This window comes from Sinohyriopsis cumingii, chromosome 4 (genome assembly GCF_028554795.1).
Source record: "Sinohyriopsis cumingii isolate HCF-2022 chromosome 4, ASM2855479v2, whole genome shotgun sequence".
NCBI classification, from domain to species: Eukaryota; Metazoa; Mollusca; class Bivalvia; order Unionida; family Unionidae; genus Sinohyriopsis; species Sinohyriopsis cumingii.
Genome location: NC_142964.1, coordinates 95,711,766 through 95,735,290, shown reverse-complemented (window position 1 = coordinate 95,735,290; position 23,525 = coordinate 95,711,766). Strand labels below are relative to the sequence as shown.

General features: G+C 33.2%; 1 protein-coding gene across 8 annotated transcripts in view; it reads right to left on the bottom strand.

Moving 5' to 3' along the window:
• LOC149801712 (phospholipid-transporting ATPase ID-like) overlaps positions 1 to 23,525 on the bottom strand; it is a 246,481-nt gene that overhangs the window by 68,410 nt on the left and 154,546 nt on the right. For all 8 annotated transcript variants that reach the window (XM_089955994.1, XM_089955993.1, XM_089955997.1 and 5 more), the window contains exons 7-8: positions 14,687 to 14,821; positions 1,430 to 1,500 (exon numbers count right to left, since the gene is read on the bottom strand). In XM_089955994.1, coding sequence (XP_089812120.1) covers positions 1,430 to 1,500; positions 14,687 to 14,821 — 206 coding nt within the window. The remainder of the gene's footprint in view (positions 1 to 1,429; positions 1,501 to 14,686; positions 14,822 to 23,525) is intronic.

Here is a 23,525-nt window from a genome sequence, read left to right as displayed (position 1 = left end):
TGGATTTTTCCAGACCACTCTATTGCTACAAGGGCCAAACTAAATATGTATATAAAGGATTTGGTAAAGAAAATAATTAATGTTTTATGATCAGTCTGTGGACTCACTTATAGTTGTGTTTAGATTTAATCTGAGAGGAATTATTCAAATTATTCATTGGAATTACAAAGTGCTCATTGACCTTTTGGACCAAATCACTACTTTGTGATTATTGAGAAGTCATTCAAAGACATTCTGGATTACATCATTGTGGTACATCAAGATATTCAAGGTAATTGGAATTCATTCAGAATATTATATATTTTAGCACTCTATATCTCAAACTTCTTAAAAAGTTAGAGCAGAAGGGAAAGAGTGATAGAAAACATTTCAGCTGTGACCTTGACCGTGAAAATAGTACCTCATTATGGTACTCAATATAAATCTGCTGATGAATATTAATACCAAGTCTCAAACAGCTTTAAAGTTAAAGAACAGAGGGGAAAGTGTGACTGAAAGCAAACAACTTAGCTGTGAAGTGGGACCTGAATACTCACCCCAATATTGTACATGACACACCTACTAATTATGATTTAAATGTATAGAGCAGAAGGGAGTATAGAGCAGAAGGGAAAGTGATAGACACATTAAATAATGAGCCATGACCATGACAACACACCATCTAGTCATGGTGTATTGGTTATTCAAGTTTCATCCCTTGATCTCAAATGGCTACAAAGTAAAACAACAGAAGGGAAAATGTGACTGACAGAGGGATCGGCAGATGGAAGCATGTTCACCACTTTTCTTTAAAAAGGCATTTGACAAAAGATAATGATATACAAATTCTGAAGTATTATTTCCATCCACTATATCACCATCCCTTAATAAAATCTCAAAAGTAAACAGCATTATAAGAAATTAGTTATGTCTAAATTTAAAGTTAGAAGTTTCAAAGAGTTCTTTGTTATACCTGGGCCAGTTATAAATGCACTGTGTGTGTATGCGTGTGTGTTTCTTACAGAGTTGATTTTTTCAAGGACTTCAAGCAGTATCCAAGGATTTCCAATGTTTTCAAGATGTAATTTTTCTTATGGAAACTAAATTTATTCTTATGTAACTTTATGACTGGATACTGTATAAAAACATACAAAAAGTAAAAAAAAACACATCTTATAAGCATGATACTATAGCCAAGGGACACTACTCATTTGTCAATTAAACCTTTCAATTTTATCTAATCTTATTTATTTATTCATTGATTATTTATGGAAAATATATATTAAAGGAAATTCTACATTTTAACAATGATATTTTCAGTCTTAATAGTTTGCACTTCCCCAGATAAATTCAAGCAGTTTTAGGAAAAAAGTTCAAGGATATTTTCAACAAATTCAAGGCCTTTTCAAGGATGGGGTAACCATGTGCGTTTTTCATGTCCAATACCTACCCATCTAGCTCAGCCGTCTCTATGTAACACAAGCTGTTTGGTTCACTGGTGGAGAGAAGTAGCAAGTCAGCCTGAAATTAAATGATACACTAATGAGAACTTCAAAGCTGACAGAGAGAGGACTGAACATTTAATGTATTCAATGCAGTAATAAACAATCACTAAAATACTTGTGACCAGAAAAATTAAAATCTTGCAACAGAATGCTAACAACCAAAGCAGATTTTAATATTTTTGTAATTTTATTCTTCTGAACTAGCATTATATCAGTTGTAAGGGGCAAACATATTTCATTTTCTCACATGGGTGACACTGACCTAACAGCTAAATTCAATAGCAGTTGGCCAAGTAATGTGGATTAGTTTCCTGCCTTCTTTTCGGTTGTCATATTTTCTTCGGCACTCTTTCAGAACAAGTTTTTTTTAAACAGATTATAGTGTATGTAATAACAGCCTTACTGTATCCATATCATTTACATACTTTCTATCATGTACTGAAGAAATTCTGTTAAGGCCTTGAAGTAACAGCAGACATAGTCAATGACAAGAAAATTCTGTCAAGTGTATTTTAGAAAGAAGTCATGTAAACATTTTTCTACTGTTAGTAACAATGGCCATTTCATGTCATTTATACAAACTTGAACAGCCTTGATGCAATGATCTTCTCCAACAAATTAAGTCAGTACTTTGAAATGGTATTTGAGAAGTTATTTACTGATTTTTAATTATTCTGGTCCTAAAAAAAATTGGTACAAATCTTACATCAAATATGTCAACCACAGCAGCTAATTTAATCAATTGCAGAAGAATATCCAAAGTGGTTTAAACACTCAGCAGTTAAAAGGAAGAATGGTCTTATCTTGAATTCCTGGAAATCCTTTTTGCCCAGTGAAGTTTCAGTCCCTTTTGGGAATCCAGTTATATTTTTATAACTGCTCCGGTGGCCTAAGAGGTTAGAGCATCTTCCTCAGATGTGAAAGACTGCAGGTTTGAACCCTGGCTGAGTTATACCAAAGACTTATAAAAATGGTACCAGCAGATGCTTCACTTGGCACTCAGCATTAAGAGGTTAGTGTTAGACCTGGTTGGCCTGGTGTCAGGATAGTGTGACTGGGTGGAGCATCATGCTACATATCTGCAGCATGATGCCCACAGTGCTAGACATCACTATAAACTGACACACTGCAGACATCGTAGCGATATGACAAAACTTGTTAAAAATCCAAAAGCACATACACTTATATTTTTATAACAATGGTCATATTTGATGAAAGATTAGCATTTTTATTCCATAATGCTTTCTGTCATGATGTAAGAATGTTTCTTGTTAAACCTGGTTTCAATTGGTCAAGCTGTTTTAGAAAGGCATTTCAAAATAATAAATGCTGATACCACACCAAGTTCAATATCAATATGCAATGGTTTTGTTTAACTCTTTATCTTGCCTGCACAAAGTACAATTTGTGATTGCAATGATGCATCAGATCTTTGCAAAATGGTTTAACGCTAAATTTTGAACATATTGAATCATAATATGCTACCACCAGTGGAAAGTAAAAATCGCCCCATTTGTTAATAAAGGCAATTAAATAAAAGAACAAGTCCTTCATTAATAATAATAATAATAATAATAATAATAATAATAATATTAATAATAATAAAGACTTTATTTAATTATGGTAACTCAATCAATTAGAAAACAGAACTAATCTACCCCGAGGCCCTCCAAAATGATGTACAGATATATACAGAGTGCAATCAATCACTATCCATCTCACACATATATGCTCACATACATTAGTGTTATAAATAGATATTAGAGACTCAGACTAGTTAACTATAAACACACTGACACATGAAGTTACTATCAGCATTCACTAGTCAAAGTAAATTCTTGCATAACACATACCAACATATACACAAAAATGTAGCTGTGAAGGTGGTTAATCGATGTTGTATCAATTAAGATTTAGATTTCATCCATTCAATATACCTGTGGTGAAAAGCTGATGTGGTAAAAGATTTTTTGATTTCTTTTGGGATATTATTAGAGTCGAGTCTTCTAAATTCCACATTCGTTTATATACCGCTTTCCCCTGCCACGATGTTGTGATTGAGGACTATAACTGCCAACCACGTAATCACAGCAAACCAAGAATGACCAATTTGATCAATATGTTCACGTGAGTCGGGGGGATTGTCAAACTTTTGACAATAATTTTAGTTGGGTAAATTAATTATATTTTTACTTCATGGTATTTGTGTATTTAATTCCACCAAATAATAATTTTGTAAAAAGAAATAAACATACAGTACTAAGCTTCATACATCAGTTAAGTTTGATATATTTACTATCAGAAAATAATTTTAAAAAAGTAAATTCTTGTCATCAGACTACTGACCAAATTGGACGGTTTAGTTTCAGTCAAGTAATGGGGCTAATGATTATTTTGAAACACATGGGTCAAGTGGAGTGGAAACCATTTCTAATGACTTCTAAAAATTATTTTAAAAATATTATGAAGTATTGAAATAAGTCCAAATATATATATATATATATATATATATATATATATATATATATATATATATATATATATATATATATATATATATATATATATATATATATATATATATTGCACAGTGAAGCAATCTTGATTGCTAGATCATGTCAAGTTGTCAGCATCAGAACATCTGGATCACAATGAGATGCAAAACATCGAGCCATGAACCAGATTTCTTATGTTGACAAGACCTGATGTAGCAATCAAGACAGAATTGTTATGATTATATACCTATCAATAATCTGATGATTTTTAAAAAAAATCACTATACTTAACTAAAAAACAAAATAAAAAGCTTAATATTTATAATTTTTACCACAAACTTTGTTCTAAATCATAAACCAAATTACACACTGATCAGATGATATGCACATTAATACTGCAGTTTATGAATGAAGCATGTGAAACAACAGTCACTCATATTCACTACAATGGCTCTTAATAACTTAAATAAAAACTTGATAATAAACTATATTGGGGGGCGCGAGAGACCAAGTGGTTCACAGCACTCACCTTTACAGTTGTTGTTGTTGTTGTTGTTGTTGTAGGGTTTAATGCCGTTTTTCAGCACACGAAAGGCTGTACATGGTGGCCAGTATTAATGGTGGAGAAAAAACCCAGGAAAACCCTGGAAAGAACCACCGACCCACAAGAAGCTACTGGCAAGCTTTCTCATATACCCACATTGGCTGAATCCGAGACTCGAACCCACGCAGACAGAGGTGAGATGGCAGTGATCCGTAATGGAGAGCGCTTTAGACCACTCAGCCACTTGGGGCCCCCACCTTTACAGAACAATGCCATCTCACCTCAGTACATGTGGGTTTGAGTCTCTGAATTGGCCAACATGGGTATGTGAGAAAGCTTACCAATAGCTTCTAGTGGGTCAGTGATTCTTCCCAGGGTTCTCCCAGGTTCTTACTGCACCAAATATACTGGCCACCATGTATAGTCTACTGTGTACTGTGTACTAAAAACTGATGTTAAACCCAAAACAGTAACAATAACAATAATACTGTTTTAGAGAGTTGTAAAAGTGTTCTGTGCAAGTTAGGTCACCCTACACCAAGGTACAGGTCTCTCACTGAGAGCTGGGGGCTAGGGATTTCACCTGACAACTTAACACTCAACTACTGGCTGCTCTAGCTATGGGTGTTCCATCTCAAATGCAATTTTAAAATATTCAACAGGAAAATGAAACAAAAGACACATGTGGGTACAATTGTTATGTATAAGAATGAAAATTCTTTGTTTATATTTGGCAATCGATGGAATATTTTGCAGTCCTGGTATTTGTGAAAAAGCAAATATTTTGAGTTAATTATGTTTTTTCTAGAATACTTACCCAATCACATCAACGTTCAGAATATAAGCTGTACTTTGTCCTGAATCCAGCCCTCCTAAAGACAAAATCAGTCTGTCTATAATAAATAAAGGGCAATAATTCTTGCCCATTATATCCCCTTGCCACCTACAGTTGGTACTAGTTTAAGCTAGGCAGAATATTGTGTAGTGGGATGCCCACATTTTGGGGAGGATGGGATGGTAGTAATGTGATTTGGTAAATATTCTAGAGAAACATAATTTACTAAAATATTTGATTTCTCCTTCAAATATTTTGACCAATCACATTAACATTAGGAGAATCGGTAATTGGCAAAAGAAATGTTGAGCATCCAATCGAGACTGCAGGTAACTTAAGAGGGGAGAATACTAGATTCCCGATACAAAGGTTAACCCACTTTCCTAACTGTGAGCAGCACAAATGGAGACAATGTGGTTTAGGTCTGGAAAGAAGAAATAATGAGATCTTCTTACCACATAAAATCTAAATCCAGCAAAAGCTTTTGTGCTGGTGTCAACTGGGTCTTGTAGCCATTTGTGCAACTGAGTCTACTACATCCAGAGTTTGTCACTGTGGAGCCAAATGTCATTGATAAAACTCAAGAAGGTTGACTATGCATGCCAACCAATGACCTCAATGATATTTTTGACAGATACATGTACATAATAGTCAAGACAAGACTCACAGGGATTACTATTATCTCATGACCAAAGATCTTCATGAGGTGATTCTATTCTAGTGACAAGCCATTATACCATGCTTCTAGTGACAAGCCATTATGCCATGCATATTGCACACTTCAACCTCTGTAAGAGGGCTTGAGGGGCTATGTCCTCTTTCCCAGGTTTAACTAGGGAAAAACAGGCATCTTTGAGCTCCAGAAACTGGTTCAGACTGCTTCAGATATAGTCTGAGTAAATATATCAAGAAACAGGCATCTTTGAGCTCCACAAACTGGTTCAGACTGCTTCAGATATAGTCTGAGTAAATATATCAGGTCCTGCTTGATAGTCTCTTGGGTTGTGTCAGTACAGGAGGTCATATGATTAACTTTTTGAACGACCACAGATGGCAACTGATTCCTGGCAATTAACCCAGTGCATCATAAGGACCACTGAGCCATCTGATCAAAACTAAAGGTATGCTGGGTCAACAGAGAGGGCATGTAACTCACTGATTCTTCAAGTTGAAGCAAGCACCATCACAAAACAGGTTTTGTATGAAAGAAGCTTCAGCAAGGTCCCCAATATAGGTATATTTGTTTGAATTCAGCCAAGTCAGAACCCAGGAAAGATGCCAATTCAGAAAACAATTTGAGTAATTTAGGCCTTATGAATTCCAAGTTGAACAACAAGTCTGAGAGGTCTTTATTGTGACTGAGATCCTTCCTACCATAATGAGTGGATGTGCCCTTAATAGTAATCGAGCCAAAATTTTCTCCTTGAACAGGCAAAGAAGAAAGATATCTACCATATTTAATGTATTTTTCATACCCTTTAATTTTTAGTACACAAACCAGTTATCAAAATACTTACTTAAATATATCATATTTTTTCGCACATATCACTTTGTATATTTTGAAAAATAAATTATTTACGCTTGCAAAAGAGATTGAAAATACCATGTTGCCATTTTGTTTTTACAAAAACTAATAATTATTTGTTGGTGATAAAATAAAATGATTGATGCATAAGCTTACTGTCATTACAATATCTACTGGTGTTTTTAAACAAATGTTCAAAGGCATTCACGGAATGTATCTTTAAATATTATCGTTCATTAGTTCTCTTTATTAAATCCATCACCGTAACAAAACACCAAGTGCATTTTAAAATGAGTCTGGAAGCCCTTTGATGTTTTCTTATCCAACAAAAATTATATCTTGGTACATGCTAAAGTGAAGACCACAGACAACAAATCTTATTGTTTCATTACAGTCATAGAAAAATAAATATAAAAAATAAATATAAAAACCTTATCATTTTCTATAGTAAATTTGAAAGTCAGGGACTCCATTAAATCAATTTGTATATATATATACATATACTATCTTCTAAGTGCTTGCACTGTTTTTACTTGGATATAATTAACATTTTATTGCAAATCTCTTCTTCGATATAGCCCTTTATTGTTATCTTTATTGGTGAGTTCAAATAGCAAGTAATGCATATGATCGCTTGTCCTTATAACATCTGCTTATGGACAATGGTTTCAATAGCACATCGACAAATTTTCATTTCCCTAAAGAGAGTCTCATTTCCCTACTGGCAGCCTTGCTGATTTCACCTCTTTTGTCAATTATAGCATTCTATCTGGTTTCAACTTGAATAATCAAAGCACTAAGCATGTTTAATTACCATGTAAATAACACTGCACAGCCATGTGGTTGTTGCGACAATGTACATGTATATCGTAATTAAAACAAGAATGAATACTTGATTTCGAGGTGTTAATTGATAATGGAATATAGTAGGGTCCTAATACATGAGGATTATCACAATCGTCAGGTAACTGAAAATAGTCTCTTTTTTTTTCTCTTTACAAAAGCTAGAAATAAAAACCGCCCTGAATAAATACAGTCTTGTACATTGACTGCAGCATAATCTTGTATAAGACATCAAAATGGATCTTTTACCAGCAAGAATGCTAAAGAATGCTGGGGGTTGACTCTTAAATATTAGGCTTTGGAACTGCCTGGGTCTCAGAGTTTTTACTGACTATGGGGAAAGATGGAAGGGAGATATGTCTTCCTGATTGTCAAAACTAACTGAGGTCTTGTCCTGTATGCCGGTATAAAAGGGGTGGTGGTAGACAAATTGAGTTTGGCAACACCCTGTAAATTCCTCTAATGCAGCCTTAAAGCTATACTCAGTGAACTCTATAGTGGGATCTGAGCAGGAACTATCACAAGGTTTGTCCCCACACTAAGCATGCAAGCCATCCTGGATGGGAACAAGGTCAATATCCTGATAGTGCATTCCCGATGGCATAAAAGAGGCATGGCTTTTGTCTCTAGAACTGTCACAGTATTGTCCATGAGGGAAAACCTCAAATAAATGGCTAGCCATAACCACAAGATGTAGTCATCAAATCTGTACAGATGACTTCTCAAAATCAAAACATCTGGTATGGGTTTACAGACAGCAATGTACATGGCTCTACTGCCAAAGTAATGGTGATGTTAGATGAATGGATCTATCAATCTCATCCCAGGCAATGTGACTGTTCCATGGCTCTACTTGACAAGGCACAGGACAAAATGTGACAGAAATCATGTGATCAATGAACCAATGAACAATATGGATCAAGAGCCATACAGTCGAATGGTAGGGTCAGCAGCCAATATGGCATCAAAACTAAAGTGCAGCTAGACAGTATGGATCAAGATATGGTTGGCAGCAGAAACAGTATCAAAACTGAGATGCAGCTAGGCTGTTGTTGTTGTTGTTGTTGTGGGGTTTAACGCCATTTTTCAGCACACGATAGGCTATACATGGCGGCCAGTATTAATGGTGGAGGAAGAACCCGGAAAACCCCAGAAAGAACCACTGACCCACGAGAAGCTACTGGCAAGCTTTCTCACATGCCCACATTAGCTGAATCTTAGACTCGAACCGCTGCAGACAGAGGTGAGATGGCAGTGATCCGTAACGAAGAGCTAGGCTGTATGAACTGAGAGTCAGACAACAGGATGGTATGGTCGGCAGCAGAGATGGCATCAAAACTGAGGTGCAGCTAGATGGCATGGCTCATTCATGTCAGTATAAACCCCATAAACCCAGAGTTACAGGCCCAATGGCCATGCCTGGACATGTGCGGGTCATTTATGCCATCTGGGCTGCCTAGAACTGGATGGAAACTACCTCAAAGTACAAAAATTCTCAGTATGAAACAGTGTCCCCAAAAAGTGTGGCAAAATACATCAGTAGTCTCAGTTCTTTGAATTTGCATGTTCAAAACATCAGTACTCTCTTGATCCATTGATTTCCACATCATTCCTTGTTTCTTGCAGTTTTCCTATGCACTGTCAACTATGTCTTCTCCAACCAACTTGCACTTATGCTGCATGTAGCCAATGATGTACACTTTGTATATGTCAAACACAAGTCATGAAATTTCTCACTGGCTTGCATTCTTCATTTAATATACTTAGTTGCCATGGTTGATTCTGAAACGATAAAGAAAGAAAGAGAAAACAAAAAAGAAATGCATACATTCATCTGTCATAAATACCTTCAAAATTAAAATCCCAAAATCAGATTTAGTTGGGGTTTTTATTTCTTCTTTTAATACAATGGTAAAAAGCTCAGTAGAGCTTATGTTGAATTGCTGTTCTAAATCATGCCAATGTTAACAAATCTTATAGTTAACTGGGTTAAAAATGTCAGAGACACCTGCTTTACTAGGACTGATAAATAAATAGTGTGCACAAACATGAACTTCAACATGTTTTAATACAATGAAGCCATATAGAGCCATGTCAGAGAATGCAGAAACTAATCCTGCATAAGGGAAATGATTCATATAACTGTGGTCAAAATCTTTAAAAATAATGTATACTACATGTAGACTAATCCTTAACACATCCAAAAGTAACAAAATTCTCAAAGGATCTTAAGATAATAGCGCAAATATCCATTTGGTTTCGGGAGGCCAAGTGAATGATGTTTGTCAGTTCATACACTGAAAGTTTCAATGGATAACACCTGTAGGTGGCAAGGGAGGTAATGATCAAGAGTTCTTGCACTCTATATATTACATGTACTGAATAAAGACTAATTTTGTCTTTGGGAGGGATGAGTTCAGGAGGAAGTAGTGCTTATATTCCTAAAGTTAATCTGATGGGGAAATGTATTCGAAGGAGAAAAGTGTTAACTGGCAAATCAAGAACTTTTGTGACTGCTTAAATGACATTGACCATATTATGTCATTTGGAAGCTATACAGGGAAATTTATAATACAAGCAGAATGTAAATACTTCATTGACATGGACTCCAAGATGTATTTTGCATCCTCCAACATGCAGAAATCATGTGAATAAAGACATTTTGAAAGAAACAGGGTAAATAGGACATTTTACAACAAAATCTGGATTGCTTTTCTGAGTAACTTACAGGTTAGAATTGACAGTTCTGAGTAAATTACTGGTAAGGATGGATAGTTCTGAGTAAATTAAAGGTAAGGAATGCACGTTCAGAGTTCATTACAGGAAAGGATTGACAGTTATGAGTTCATTATGGGTAAGGATTGATAAAGAGCTTAAAATACTGCCTGCATTTAATTATACAGTAATGCTCTGCACTTGACCTATACCTTATGTATGCATGTGGCTAGTGTATGTGATAATGAAGTCTTTATTTTTTTTTTCATATTGTGGGATCAAAAGAGAAAGATTAGATATTATCTTAAATCATTTAGTGATAATAAATTGGGGATTATAGGGGCAGATATTTTATTTCTGTAGAAATGCAAGGAATTTAAGTTAGGCAGCAAATACAATATAAAACTGAATTCAGAGTGAACTTGGAGGAAACTTGATTGATTGATATATATCAGCTCCAAATTATCTTCATGATATATGGGACAATTCAGACATTATTCAATGGTATTCACCAACATGTCTATTAATAATATATGGGACAATTCAGACATTATCCAATGGTATTCACCAACATGTCTATTAATAATATATGGGACAATTCATACATTATTCAATGGTATTCACCAACATGTCTATTAATAATATATGGGACAATTCAGACATTATTAAATGGTATTCACCAACATGTCTATTAATAATATATGGGACAATTCATACATTATTCAATGGTATTCACCAACATGTCTATTAATAATATATGGGACAACTCAGACATTATCCAATGGTATTCACCAACATGTCTATTAATAATATATGGGACAATTCATACATTATCCAATGGTATTCACCAACATGTCTATTAATAATATATGGGACAATTCAGACATTAATAAATGGTATTCACCAACATGTCTATTAATAATATATGGGACAATTCATACATTATTCAATGGTATTCACCAACATGTCTATTAATAATATATGGGACAATTCATACATTATTAAATGGTATTCACCAAGATGTCTATTAATGATATATGGGACAATTCTGACATTAATAAATGAGATTATTAAATGGTATTCTGTCTATTAATGATACATGGGACACTTTGGAAATTACTAAATGGTATTCACCCAGATGTCTATTAATGATATATAGGACAATGAAGACATTACTAAATGACATTACGAAATAGTATTCACCAAGATGACTATTAATGACAACTGGGACAATTCAGACATTATTAAAAGGATGTTCATGATATATGGGACAATTCTGACATTATTAACTGCTATTCACCAGGTTATCCAATGAAGATATATGGGACAATTCTCATGTTATTAAATAGTATTCACCAAGATGTCTATTAATGACAATTGGGACAATTCAGACATTATTAAAAGGATGTTCATGATATATGGGACAATTCAGACATTATTAAATGCTATTCACCAGGTTACCCAATGAAGATATATGGGACAATTCTGATGTTATTAAATAGTATTCACCAAGATGTCTATTAATGACAATTGGGACAATTCAGACATTATTAAAAGGATGTTCATGATATATGGGACAATTCAGACATTATTAAATGCTATTCACCAGGTTATCCAATGAAGATATATGGGACAATTCTGATGTTATTAAATGGTATTCAGCAAGATGTTTATTAAGGGAAAAAATAATTACTGTTTAAACTCCTGTTTCAATTTTTGTCTGAAAATATAACAATTTAGTCTAACATTTTTTTAAAAAGACCTAAATATAATGTCATATTCAGAGAAGTAAATCAATATCTGAACATTTTACTTGAGTATGGAATTAATGTTAATACCTTGCCCTATGTTCATGAAACTCGCCTTGTGTACAAAAACTTAAATTTTGATAATACAGATCACAAAAATGAAATTAAAATCTATACTTGCACATAAGTCAGGAACTACAAACTGCATAGACCCAAATATATCATCAGATGCACTAGCAGATCAGCATCTATACAGCTTGTTAAAAGTAATCAGTAGAACAAACAACACAGACCCTGATCTGCTGATACATTATGACATGGCAGATCAGGGTCTATGTTGTTTGTAGTTAAACTTGACCTATAAGTGTGCATATACAATACTTGCAACTTCAAAATGTCAAAATATTCATAAATATTTGTTAAATGTGTAGAGTTTGTTTGATGACAATGTCACAAATATATTACATATGACAAAAGAAATTGGAGTTTGAGTGTTGTTATGACTCTATGGTCTTAAAATAAGTAACAAGAATGAGCAAAACCAAGTTTTGTAGAACTGGAAATATAATTTACTTCCCTAAAATACAAAGTAAAAGAATTAAAAATAACTTACATTATGGTAACCAAATTCCTAAAGTCCTAAATGTTTTATCAATTCCAAATGTTTCAAGCAATCACAAACAAGTACCAAAGGTATTCCACAACACAGTCTGTATTATAATGATCTATTAACAATACAGAAGATTCATTATGTTATAATCCAAAAATGTCTTTAAATGAATTCACAGTAATTCTGTACAACTTATATCGAAATAGCCTTTAAATAATCATTAGAGCACTGTAATTCCAACAAATGATTAAAATAAATAAATGAATCAATCCTCTCAATGTAACTCTTCCAAGACTGACAGTACTAATAAGAATTCCTAATTCTATGAATTTCTATTATATAGAATGCTAATATACAAGTCTTTGAACGAATCATTTTGGCACTTTGAAATCACTTTACAAGTAGACAAGGTCACATGGTTTACACTAGCTAATTAAAAATTTGGTTAGTCTGCCCTTTCAGAACTCATGTCCTGAAATTAGATCATGTGATGTTTACCTGAACTATAGTATATCTCAACCTTGGAACTTTATGAATTAATTGATGAACTTGATATATGATTAATCTTACAGTGCAAACCTCCTATTGATAAGAAATTTAGTATTTGAAATATTGTTAACCAAATAACCCTTACAAACTATCATTATGAGTGATAATGTACATAATATAGGTATACATAATAGTGTGCATTCAAGCCGAGATGCTTTGTGAATTTGGGGCCTCAAAATATAGTCTAGGATTGACCATGTCCTATAACTGCTCTTGTATTATGCAAGTGGCAGTGCATGTTCTAGGAAGGCACTTTCTTTGTGGGGGCTGTCACAAAATTATAAATTGCATCAATGTGTATCATTGTCATATAAACTATCTGAGTATTCCAAGTACACTGTCATATAATTTTTAAAAACTGTCATCATTAGGTTTTAAATGGAACAGCACTGATACAACTGTGACCATAAGAACAATTACGATCTTTCTGGCATCCTGAAGGTCAAACAAAATGACTGAGAAGTGACTGATAAGAATTAAAGAAATGCAAACACTTTCTACTAGCCTTTATTTAATATACAATCAAATAATGAAAACACGAAGCTTTTAATTGGGGAAAACTTGCCAAAAATAATCTTCATCAAGTCCCCCTCAGTCCCCCAACAGGGATGCTGCCCAGTGCCGGATTACCAAATAAGCAGAATAGGCAACAGCCTATGGGCCCCATGCCTTTTAGGGGCCCAGCAACAATGGATCAAAATAATACTGATTTTATCTTAAGAGAAAATTACAATCAAGCTTTCTTAAACTGTTTCCAAAAGATAGAAAAAAAGAAATATTGTTTAATAATATTTAATAATTTTTGTCTAATAACATAAAATGTTAATTTGTTTAATAACATTAAAAATTGTTAATATTTGTTTTTGTGATAAAATCGGTTTATTAAAATTGTTGGTTGGTAAAATTAAAAACATATTAGGAGATAATTTGCGAGGGGGGTCCCAAGACTTTGACTGCCTAAGGGCCTCCACAGGGTTTAATCTGGCACTGATGCTGCCCCCTGTACCTGTGCTAAGAAAGTACACCCAGATACCCCTTTCTAATTTTCATTGTAACTAAGTACCTCAAACCTTGTCGTGGAGGTTAGTTCAATATTAAAACAATTATAATCCAGAAAATTGAACAAATCACGATCTGTGTTATATGAGGGACTACACAATGCTGAAGTATGTTATAGAGTGAAGCCACTATAGTTTCTTCTGCTTGTAGTGGAATGTTTGTGACATCTTTTCCATGCTCCCTAGTGATTCATGATAAACATGCAAACGAAAATACCTCACTGTCCTAAGCAAATACTTTACCTTCATGTTCTAAAATTTAAGATAAAGTTCAACATACAGCAACAAATTGATTGTTCTCCATCTTGATAATATCTCCAACGATAACCTTGTGCCACCTCTCTTGCACCAGCTTTCCATTGCGTAGTACACTTGACTCCCGATTATTGACCTGAGCATCACTAACGTGTCGTCTCTAAGAAAAAAAATATGTAAAAAATAAACAATTTAATCCATTTATTACATTTTTAACTGTGTAAATACTTCTTATTTCAAATACAACAGTTAGGAGAGATTTTACACTGATATTTTTTAGTCTTAATTTGACTTAACAATTTCCATTTTATAAAGATGGTTTTAATGTTAAATGATACATCTCATAACTTATTGAAAATTGCAAGCTTGATATAGATGGTATGGGTCACCTGCAGGCAAGTTTTAAACAAAGTCATCTTGCCAAACTGGAACACCAAAAACTGGCCACAATATAAATAGTGCAAAATGTATATTTTTCTACACATTATGGGGATATATTAATATTAGACTGAATTAACAGTAACAAAAATATATGTAACATTTTGTTTGCATTTTTGTGTTTGTTTTCCAGTGGTGTCATCATCCTTGACAGAATGACCAGACTCTTTAAATTGCTACATAATAAATGCTTTGTCATGTTTATTTCCTACATAATTTTTCTTTGACAAAAATGACCCAATGCATTTCCAAAAATTTTATACATGTTTGATGTGTGGAAGAAGAGTGTGTGTGTGTGTTATATATATATATATATATATATATATATATATATATATATATATATATATATATATATATATATATATATATATATATATATATATTTTCCAAGTGCACTGGGTCATTTCAGGTGGGTTTATTTCAAATGCTCCTGCTGCAAACACAATTTAACAAACAATATGACTCGGTAGAGCATTTTGGGGATGTTCTTATTTTTTAAGTAGAAGAGTACTTACTTTGCTGGACTGTCTTCCTAATCCTTACACAAAATGATACAATGTCATAACTAATACCATACCCATCATACACCTGTAACTTGAATAGAACAGCCTACAGATATAGAATAACTCATCCCCAGAGTGTAAAACAACTGGATTCCCTTCAGCTTTCATTGCCAAATACGAACTGCTGAGCAAGCACAGCAATGCATCAAGTGAACTGAGGTTGGCAATGGATGCAGTTTAGATAGATACAAGTTCTTCTTAATCTTTCCCTTTAAATATGTATAAATTATTCAATATTATCAATTTAACAATAAAAATATTAAATAATCTTATACTCAGAACTTTTCATACATACCTGACAGCATCCTAATGGTAAATTCAATTTTTCCTTCAACAGATGCTCCATTTGAAACCTATTTTGAATTATGCCCCTTTGTACAATTATTGTACCAAGTTTTTAACATTGTAAAATTTTATGTCAAATTTCAAAATTAGGAATTATTTTAATAAATAAAATAGTTCAAAACCAGGAAAATTATCAGGATCATACATTTTTACATTTTTATATCACACAATACTTTTGTATCAATATTTTTGTCAGTCTTCAACAAATAATAAATATAATTTAAAACTTTCAGTTCCATTGGTCAAGAAATTTATATATATATATATATATATATATATATATATATATATATATATATATATATATATATATATATATATATATTGTGGATACAGATTTGTATCTTTTATCTATCATACTCCTCTTTCAGTGATTATAAAACTTTTCTGTCCTATACCAAACAGTGCCATGACTTCATAGACAAAATAATATATTTAAAATGTATACAAAAATACCTTTGAAAACAAACTATGTAACAAAAAATTCTATGCAAGAAACAAAGTTCCTTCTTTTTCTCACATTTCATGCACATTAACTTCAGTTATAACTTTATTACATCACTCTTGCATCCTCTCTAGGTACTTTTCCCAATTACCAATCTTATTTTTGTACACTGTCTGTACTTGACATTTGAAGACTTTATTGAACTTAACAAAGAAACTTATAAATAACTCTCCACAATATATTCTCACTCAAACTTCAATATTCTCATAATTGATTTTTTTAAAAATACCATTAGCGATTTTATTGAGGAGAAAGTAAAACTACTTCTGCTTAGAAAATGAACAATTATGACCATAAAGTTCAATATTTTGTGGCATCTAAAAAGGTAAAATGCTTGTAAAACTGATTCAGTAATTGGTATTAGTCTGACAACGGCCATAAAACAGTGATTTAAATAATTGGCACTTTTCTGAAAATACCTACAAAACAGTGATTTCAATAATAGATATTAGTCAGACACTGCCCATAAAACAGTAATTCCAGTAATAGATAAAAGTCTGACAATAACTATAAAACAGTAATTCCAGTAATAGACACTAGTCTGACAATACCTATAAAATAGTTATTTTAGTAATATGCACTAGTCTGACCTATATAACAGTGATTTCAACAACAGGTACAAATCTGAAAATACCTGTAAAAGTGATTTCAATAACAGGCACTAATCTGACAATACCTATAAAACAGTGATTTCAGTAAGAAGCACTAGTCTGACAATACCTAAATAACTATATAAGAAGCACTAGTCTGACAATACCTATATAACAGTGATTTCAATAACAGGTCCTAGTCTGACAATACCTATAAAAATGATTTCAATAACAGGCACTAGTCTGAAAATACCTATATAACAGTGATTTCAGTAAGAAGCACTAGTCTGACAATACCTATATAACTGATATAAGAAGCACTAGTCTGAAAATACCTATATAACAGTGATTTCAATAACAGGCACTAGTCTGAAAATACCCATATAACAGTGATTTCAATAACAGGCACTAGTCTGACAATACCTATAAAACAGTGATTTCAGTAAGAAGCACTAGTCTGAAAATACCTATATAACAGTGATTTCAATAACAGGCACTAGTCTGAAAATACCCATATAACAGTGATTTCAGTAAGAAGCACTAGTCTGACAATACCTATATAACTGATATAAGAAGCACTAGTCTGACAATACCTATATAACAGTGATTTCAATAACAGGCACTAGTCTGACAATACCTATAAAACAGTGATTTCAGTAAGAAGCACAAGTCTGACAATACCTATATAACAGTGATTTCAATAACAGGTACTAGTCTGGCATTGCCCATAAAAACACTGATTTTAGTGATTTTGGAAATTTCTTAGAAATTGTCAAGGAATGGCTATTTTTGTAATTTATGTGCAATACTGATGCACAAATGATGAAATAAATAAGATCAAACAGATAAGAAATATCAGATTTGGTGATGTCACCAAAATTCACCTACTAACAATGTTTTTGGAAATTTCTTGTAAATTGTCAAGGAATGGCTATTTTTGTAATTTATGTGCAATATTGAGGCACAAATGATCAAATAGATAAGGAATATCAGGTTTGGTTTGTCACCAAAATTCACCTATTAACAATGTTTCAGGAAATTTCTTAGAAATTGTAAAGGAATGGCTATTTTTGTGATTTATATGCAATACTGATGCACAAATGATCAAATAGATAAGGAATATTTAGATTTGGTGATGTCACCAAAATCCACCCATTAAATCACAGCTCAAGACCAAGTGCAAACTGCAAAGATTTAGATCTGCCACTGCAAAATGCACTGACAGACCTGGGTCTATGCAGTTTGTATATAATAATTAGTTGAACAAACAACACAGACCCTCATCATCTGCCACCAAATTATGTGAAAGCAGCGCAGGGTCTATACTGTTTGCCAATGGATTTGACTTATAAGCAAGTATATACATTCTATTGTGTGTTCACTAGCAGACTGCCATGTGTATTAAAACAGTAAGTGTCTTTATGACCAATTGATTTTGTCTAACATTTCTCAGTCCTTGAAAACTCATTAATTCTCATAGTTGTGTCATATGGGATTATATATTCTACAGCAGCACTGTCCTCAGAAAATATTAAGTTTCAATTCATGTATGCACAATCTCCGACTACATCTGCATCTATACTCAATACCAAATGAAATATCTTCAACAGAAGATTGGAGTTTTCCTCAAAACCACCTTTGGCCTGAAAAGTGTCATAGTGGTTATCAAGTGTCCACACTAACAGGGTCAAAATGACATGTGAACAATTATTGAACCTTCCCTACATATTAGCCACTGTCACAACAAATCTATGGAGAAAATGTACAAGTAGCACTCCATCAACAAGCTCTGAATATGCTATTCCAATGGATACATGTTGTTGTTGTTCTTGTTGTAGGGTTTAACGCCATTTTTCAGCACAAGATAGGCTATACATGGCGGCCAGTATAATTGGTGGAGGAAGAACCCTGGAAAACCCCAGGAAGAACCACCAACCCACAAGAAGCTACTGGCAGGCTTTCTCACATACCAACATTAGCCAAGCCTGAGACTCGAACTCACGCAGACAGAGGTGAGATGGCAGTGATCTGTAATGGTGAACGCTTTAGACCACTCTGCCACTCGTGGCCCCAGGATACATGTTGTACCATTACAAGCCTTCTTCTCATCTGGATTAAATTAAGACCACAAGATCTCAAATTTCCATTAAAACAAAATAAAAGAATTTATGTGTGTAAAACACATGTGCCCTACTGCCCACTGCTGAACAAAAATACCGTCTTAAGAGTTCATATTTTTTATGAATGGGACAAATTACTTTAGTGACATGAAAATTCAATTTTCACCCCTATATTATAAATTGAAGCATGCCTACTAAATTGCTTTGTTTATCTCAAGTACCACTTGTTTAATCATGATTTTTTTGGATATAATAAAAGTAAACAATTTTAACATGTGTAACATGAGAATCTAATTAGATTTATCTACATATGAATACAAATATTCCTCTAAATTTTATTTGTCAATGTTGAGTGATGTCTTGCTAACATGCCTCTTGGCATGGACTGATGGGTGGGTGGGTGGATGGACAGACTGATGAATGAATAGCATCAGCAGGGGCATCAAAAGAAACAATAAGCTGGGATAAAAGTTAATCATAAAGTGATATTTTGATTTGTTTGCAGAATGACATCAGTCTCGATGATCATAAGAAAGAGCTTCTGGATTACGTCTGCCAGTCAAGAAGGGATGAACATTTGAAATGTGGCTTTTGATTGACTGGGATTGAAAACTAGTTCAACGTCAAAATGAAACTCCAAGTTGTACAATATCCTGGGCAGAATATATAAATTACATGTATTTCTCATATACTGCAGCTATGTCATAAAATAACATCACTGAGCAATGCAAAAGGCATGCAGTTAAAAGACAAACCAATAACAAATATAAACAAATGCATGCAGTTGTATGATAAACTAATAACAAATATCATACTCAAGTCCATTAGATGTCAAGAAAAAAAAGCTTGCTGAATACAAAAATGCATCATAAAATTCTTCAACTCTTTCCAAGATTTTCAAATCCTCTATTTTTTCAATATCTGTTTCAAATCTAAGTTGTATGGATCTTCATGATCATAATATAAGAAGAGTATCTCAAATTGGGAGTTTGAGTTAATGTCAGAATTACCCCCAAAAATGCACACACCCCTCTTATCTATGTATCTATTCCGTTAAAATTAGTGTCTTTTCAATGTGGGAGTCTGATTTAATCCCCAATTTATAAAAAAAAATTTAACTAGTTTATCTATTCTTTTAAAATCAGTGTTTTTCTTTTTGAAAAATATTTCAAATGAACCACATGCAAAATGCAATAAAGCTGTAAAAGTCTCATAAATATGAGACCAAAACGTATAAACTTATTAAGATTTAAATTGCATATTTCATGTATATATGGGAAAACACTTGTCTTACTCACTCTTGTCTTACTGAGACAACACATCTAGTAAGAAGTGTTTACAGACTGATTCACACCTAGCTTGCAAACAGATAACTGGTATATAAAATCAATCTGTGGGTTGATCAATGGTGGTCATTTTATCTTAAAAAGGTAATTCCATGATAGGGTGGTGCCATTTTCTGTGTTGACATGCAATTTGTATTTCCAGTATGCAGATTACAAACACAATGACTTACAATATGATCTATTCATAAGCCATTCTCATTCTTGACAAGATAAAAAAGATACAGACTACCTGTTATGTGTCAATGATTTTTTTCAACCTTTTGGGCTATATCGTTTGGCTCCGCTTGCTGATTCTGTGTTAATGTTGTTTTAATCCCATCTGCACTTTCAGTTGCTGATACATATATCAGCAAAAAACGAGACATCAAAAACTTGTTCCTTATGTATGATTTAAGTACTTTAAAGATCATTTAACAGCCACTTTTTATGTAAAGTTTGTCTGTTGCTTTGTATCTATTTGGATTGAGTTTAGATGCCAATACTTCTGGTGTCATGCAGTGAATATGCTACAGTTGGTTCTGATTGGTGGTTATTGCTTTACCTTGGACATGAACAAACTATCAATCAGAACTGAAAGTAACATATTTCACTGCATGACACACTGGAAGTATAGCCTTCACTGGAAGTATAGCCTTCAAATTCAACTCAAGAATACAAGATGCTAAAAGCTCAAGAAACTTCACGTAAAAGTGGTTATTAAAATAATCACTTAAGTACTTAAATCATACTCTGGGAACAAATCTGGAATGTCTTCCTTAAGATGTATGTTATCAGTGATGGTTTACAAGTTAAAGTAATTAGTATGGAATTGGGGGGTTAGATTTTAAACCACATGAATTAATCACCTTGTGTCAATTTGTAAACAGAAATGACAGCATGTGCCTGCTACAGCTGTCTGAGATGAATTCTCAATTTAAAGAATATGAAGGTATACAACTAGTAATTTTCCACAACTGCTGAAAATTAAGTAACGTGTTAAGGTATCATTTTGTATCAATTCGTCGTCTCTTCAATCAATGTGGGTATTGATATGGAAAATGTATAGATATACTAATCAATAATTTCACCCCTACAAGGAGAATCTCCTAATAGCACACTGTAAGCAAGGACTACTTAAGATGGAAAATAGTTTGACAATTTTTCTCAATGGATTTACTGAAGTTGATAAATAAACATTTCATGTCTACCTTCGGACATATTTTATCGAAACTTAATGTTGAAACTATATGCAATTCATATACTGAATAACAGCTATAACTGGTGGTAAGTTTGTGGAACAAAACAAAGATTTAATCTCTTGTTACCTGTTTAACAATAACTATTTTCCAACTGCTTCAAAGCATTTTTGTTGAAATTTTTCATGTCACACTTTCAATGTATGAATGCATCCCCTAAAAATGCTTTTTCTTTTCATTGTCCCCAAGAATATTCTTATAATGGGGGAGAACTGTACCATTATTATTTGGCTAAACGTTAAATTACAATCTGATGCAAATAAAGAGACACAATCATTAAATACAATTAAGATACAAAATAGATGACATATGACAAGAAAAATTAGACTATAATCTCTTTTCACAATAAAATTATGTTCTAGTACAAAATGTTTTAATGATTAAAACTTTATGAACTTTAATGCAAAAGTACATGCAAGAATTCACACTACCATATATACTAATTTTAAAGTTGTGCCAAACTGCAATCAACATAGACCCTTTTCTGCAATTGCATAATACACCAGAAGATCAGGGTCTATGTTGCTTTATTCAACTTATTAATCCTAACAAACAGCACTGACCCAGATGTGCCAGCACAACATGTTACATTAAATATGGAATTAAGAAGTTTGTAGTTGGACTCAATTTACACACCAGTATATACAGCAACATGTCCTTTATTTAACAGTAATGGGAAATCACAATTATTCTGAATATTTACCTGTCCAAAAACTAAATGCACACAGTATTATTTGACCAGAAAGAAAGGGTCACAGACACTTCTGAATATATTTGACCTTACATCCATTCTGGTCATGATATAATGACAAGCCTGCAATTTACCTTTTCAATACTTGCTCCCAGATCCGACTGATATTCCTTGATATTTAGAACACAGGAGATTTATACCATGCATTTTTTAAAGCCAAAACAGTGACAATCATTATCTTGTGCATCTCTTTCTTTGTTGGCTATATTAACTTCTACATCAAAATCCAAGAGCTCTGTTACCATGAACAAATTCACACAAAGTAGCATCTACAGGTATTTGTATCTTTCTGTTTAGCGCTAGACTGTAAAGTAGTACTAGCAACAAGCAAGCAAGCAAGCAAACAACAAATACAGAAGAAAAAAACAATCCAAGATATACCACATGGAAAAAAAACAAGAAAGGTGAGTTAACACATAATTTCACAGATGGACTTGAATACAGTATTTATCCAATGATAAGACCAGTGGTAAGCCTAGTAACTGTTAAAAAGACAGAGGTGGATGTATTATCAGGTAAGGGCTTTACACCATGATACCTAAATCCATCTCTATGTGATGATGTCCATCACCAATTTTTGTATGCTGAAGACTTCTAATATGATAATGATACTGGAGGAATTGAAGGGTCTGGATTTGGGGATTCTGCAAGCTTTGCAACATTGGGATAGACAATAATAAGATATGTGGAATCATAGTGCCAGCAGAACGGATGTGTAAAATTGTTGCTGGGTGATGAAGAGCATAGAAAACTCATAAAAGATTAACATTTTATTTCAAGGAAATCAAAACTGTACAATTAAATATTTTACAGATACTGTATCATTTACACAAGTCCACTGAGTTGGCAGTTTTATACCCTGTGGAACTGCAGTAACTTTTCAGGGGATAGGCTTATATTTGAGCATGGTCTTATAATTAGAGAAATATGGGTAAAAGTATGCATATGGACATTCTGAGCTTATCAAC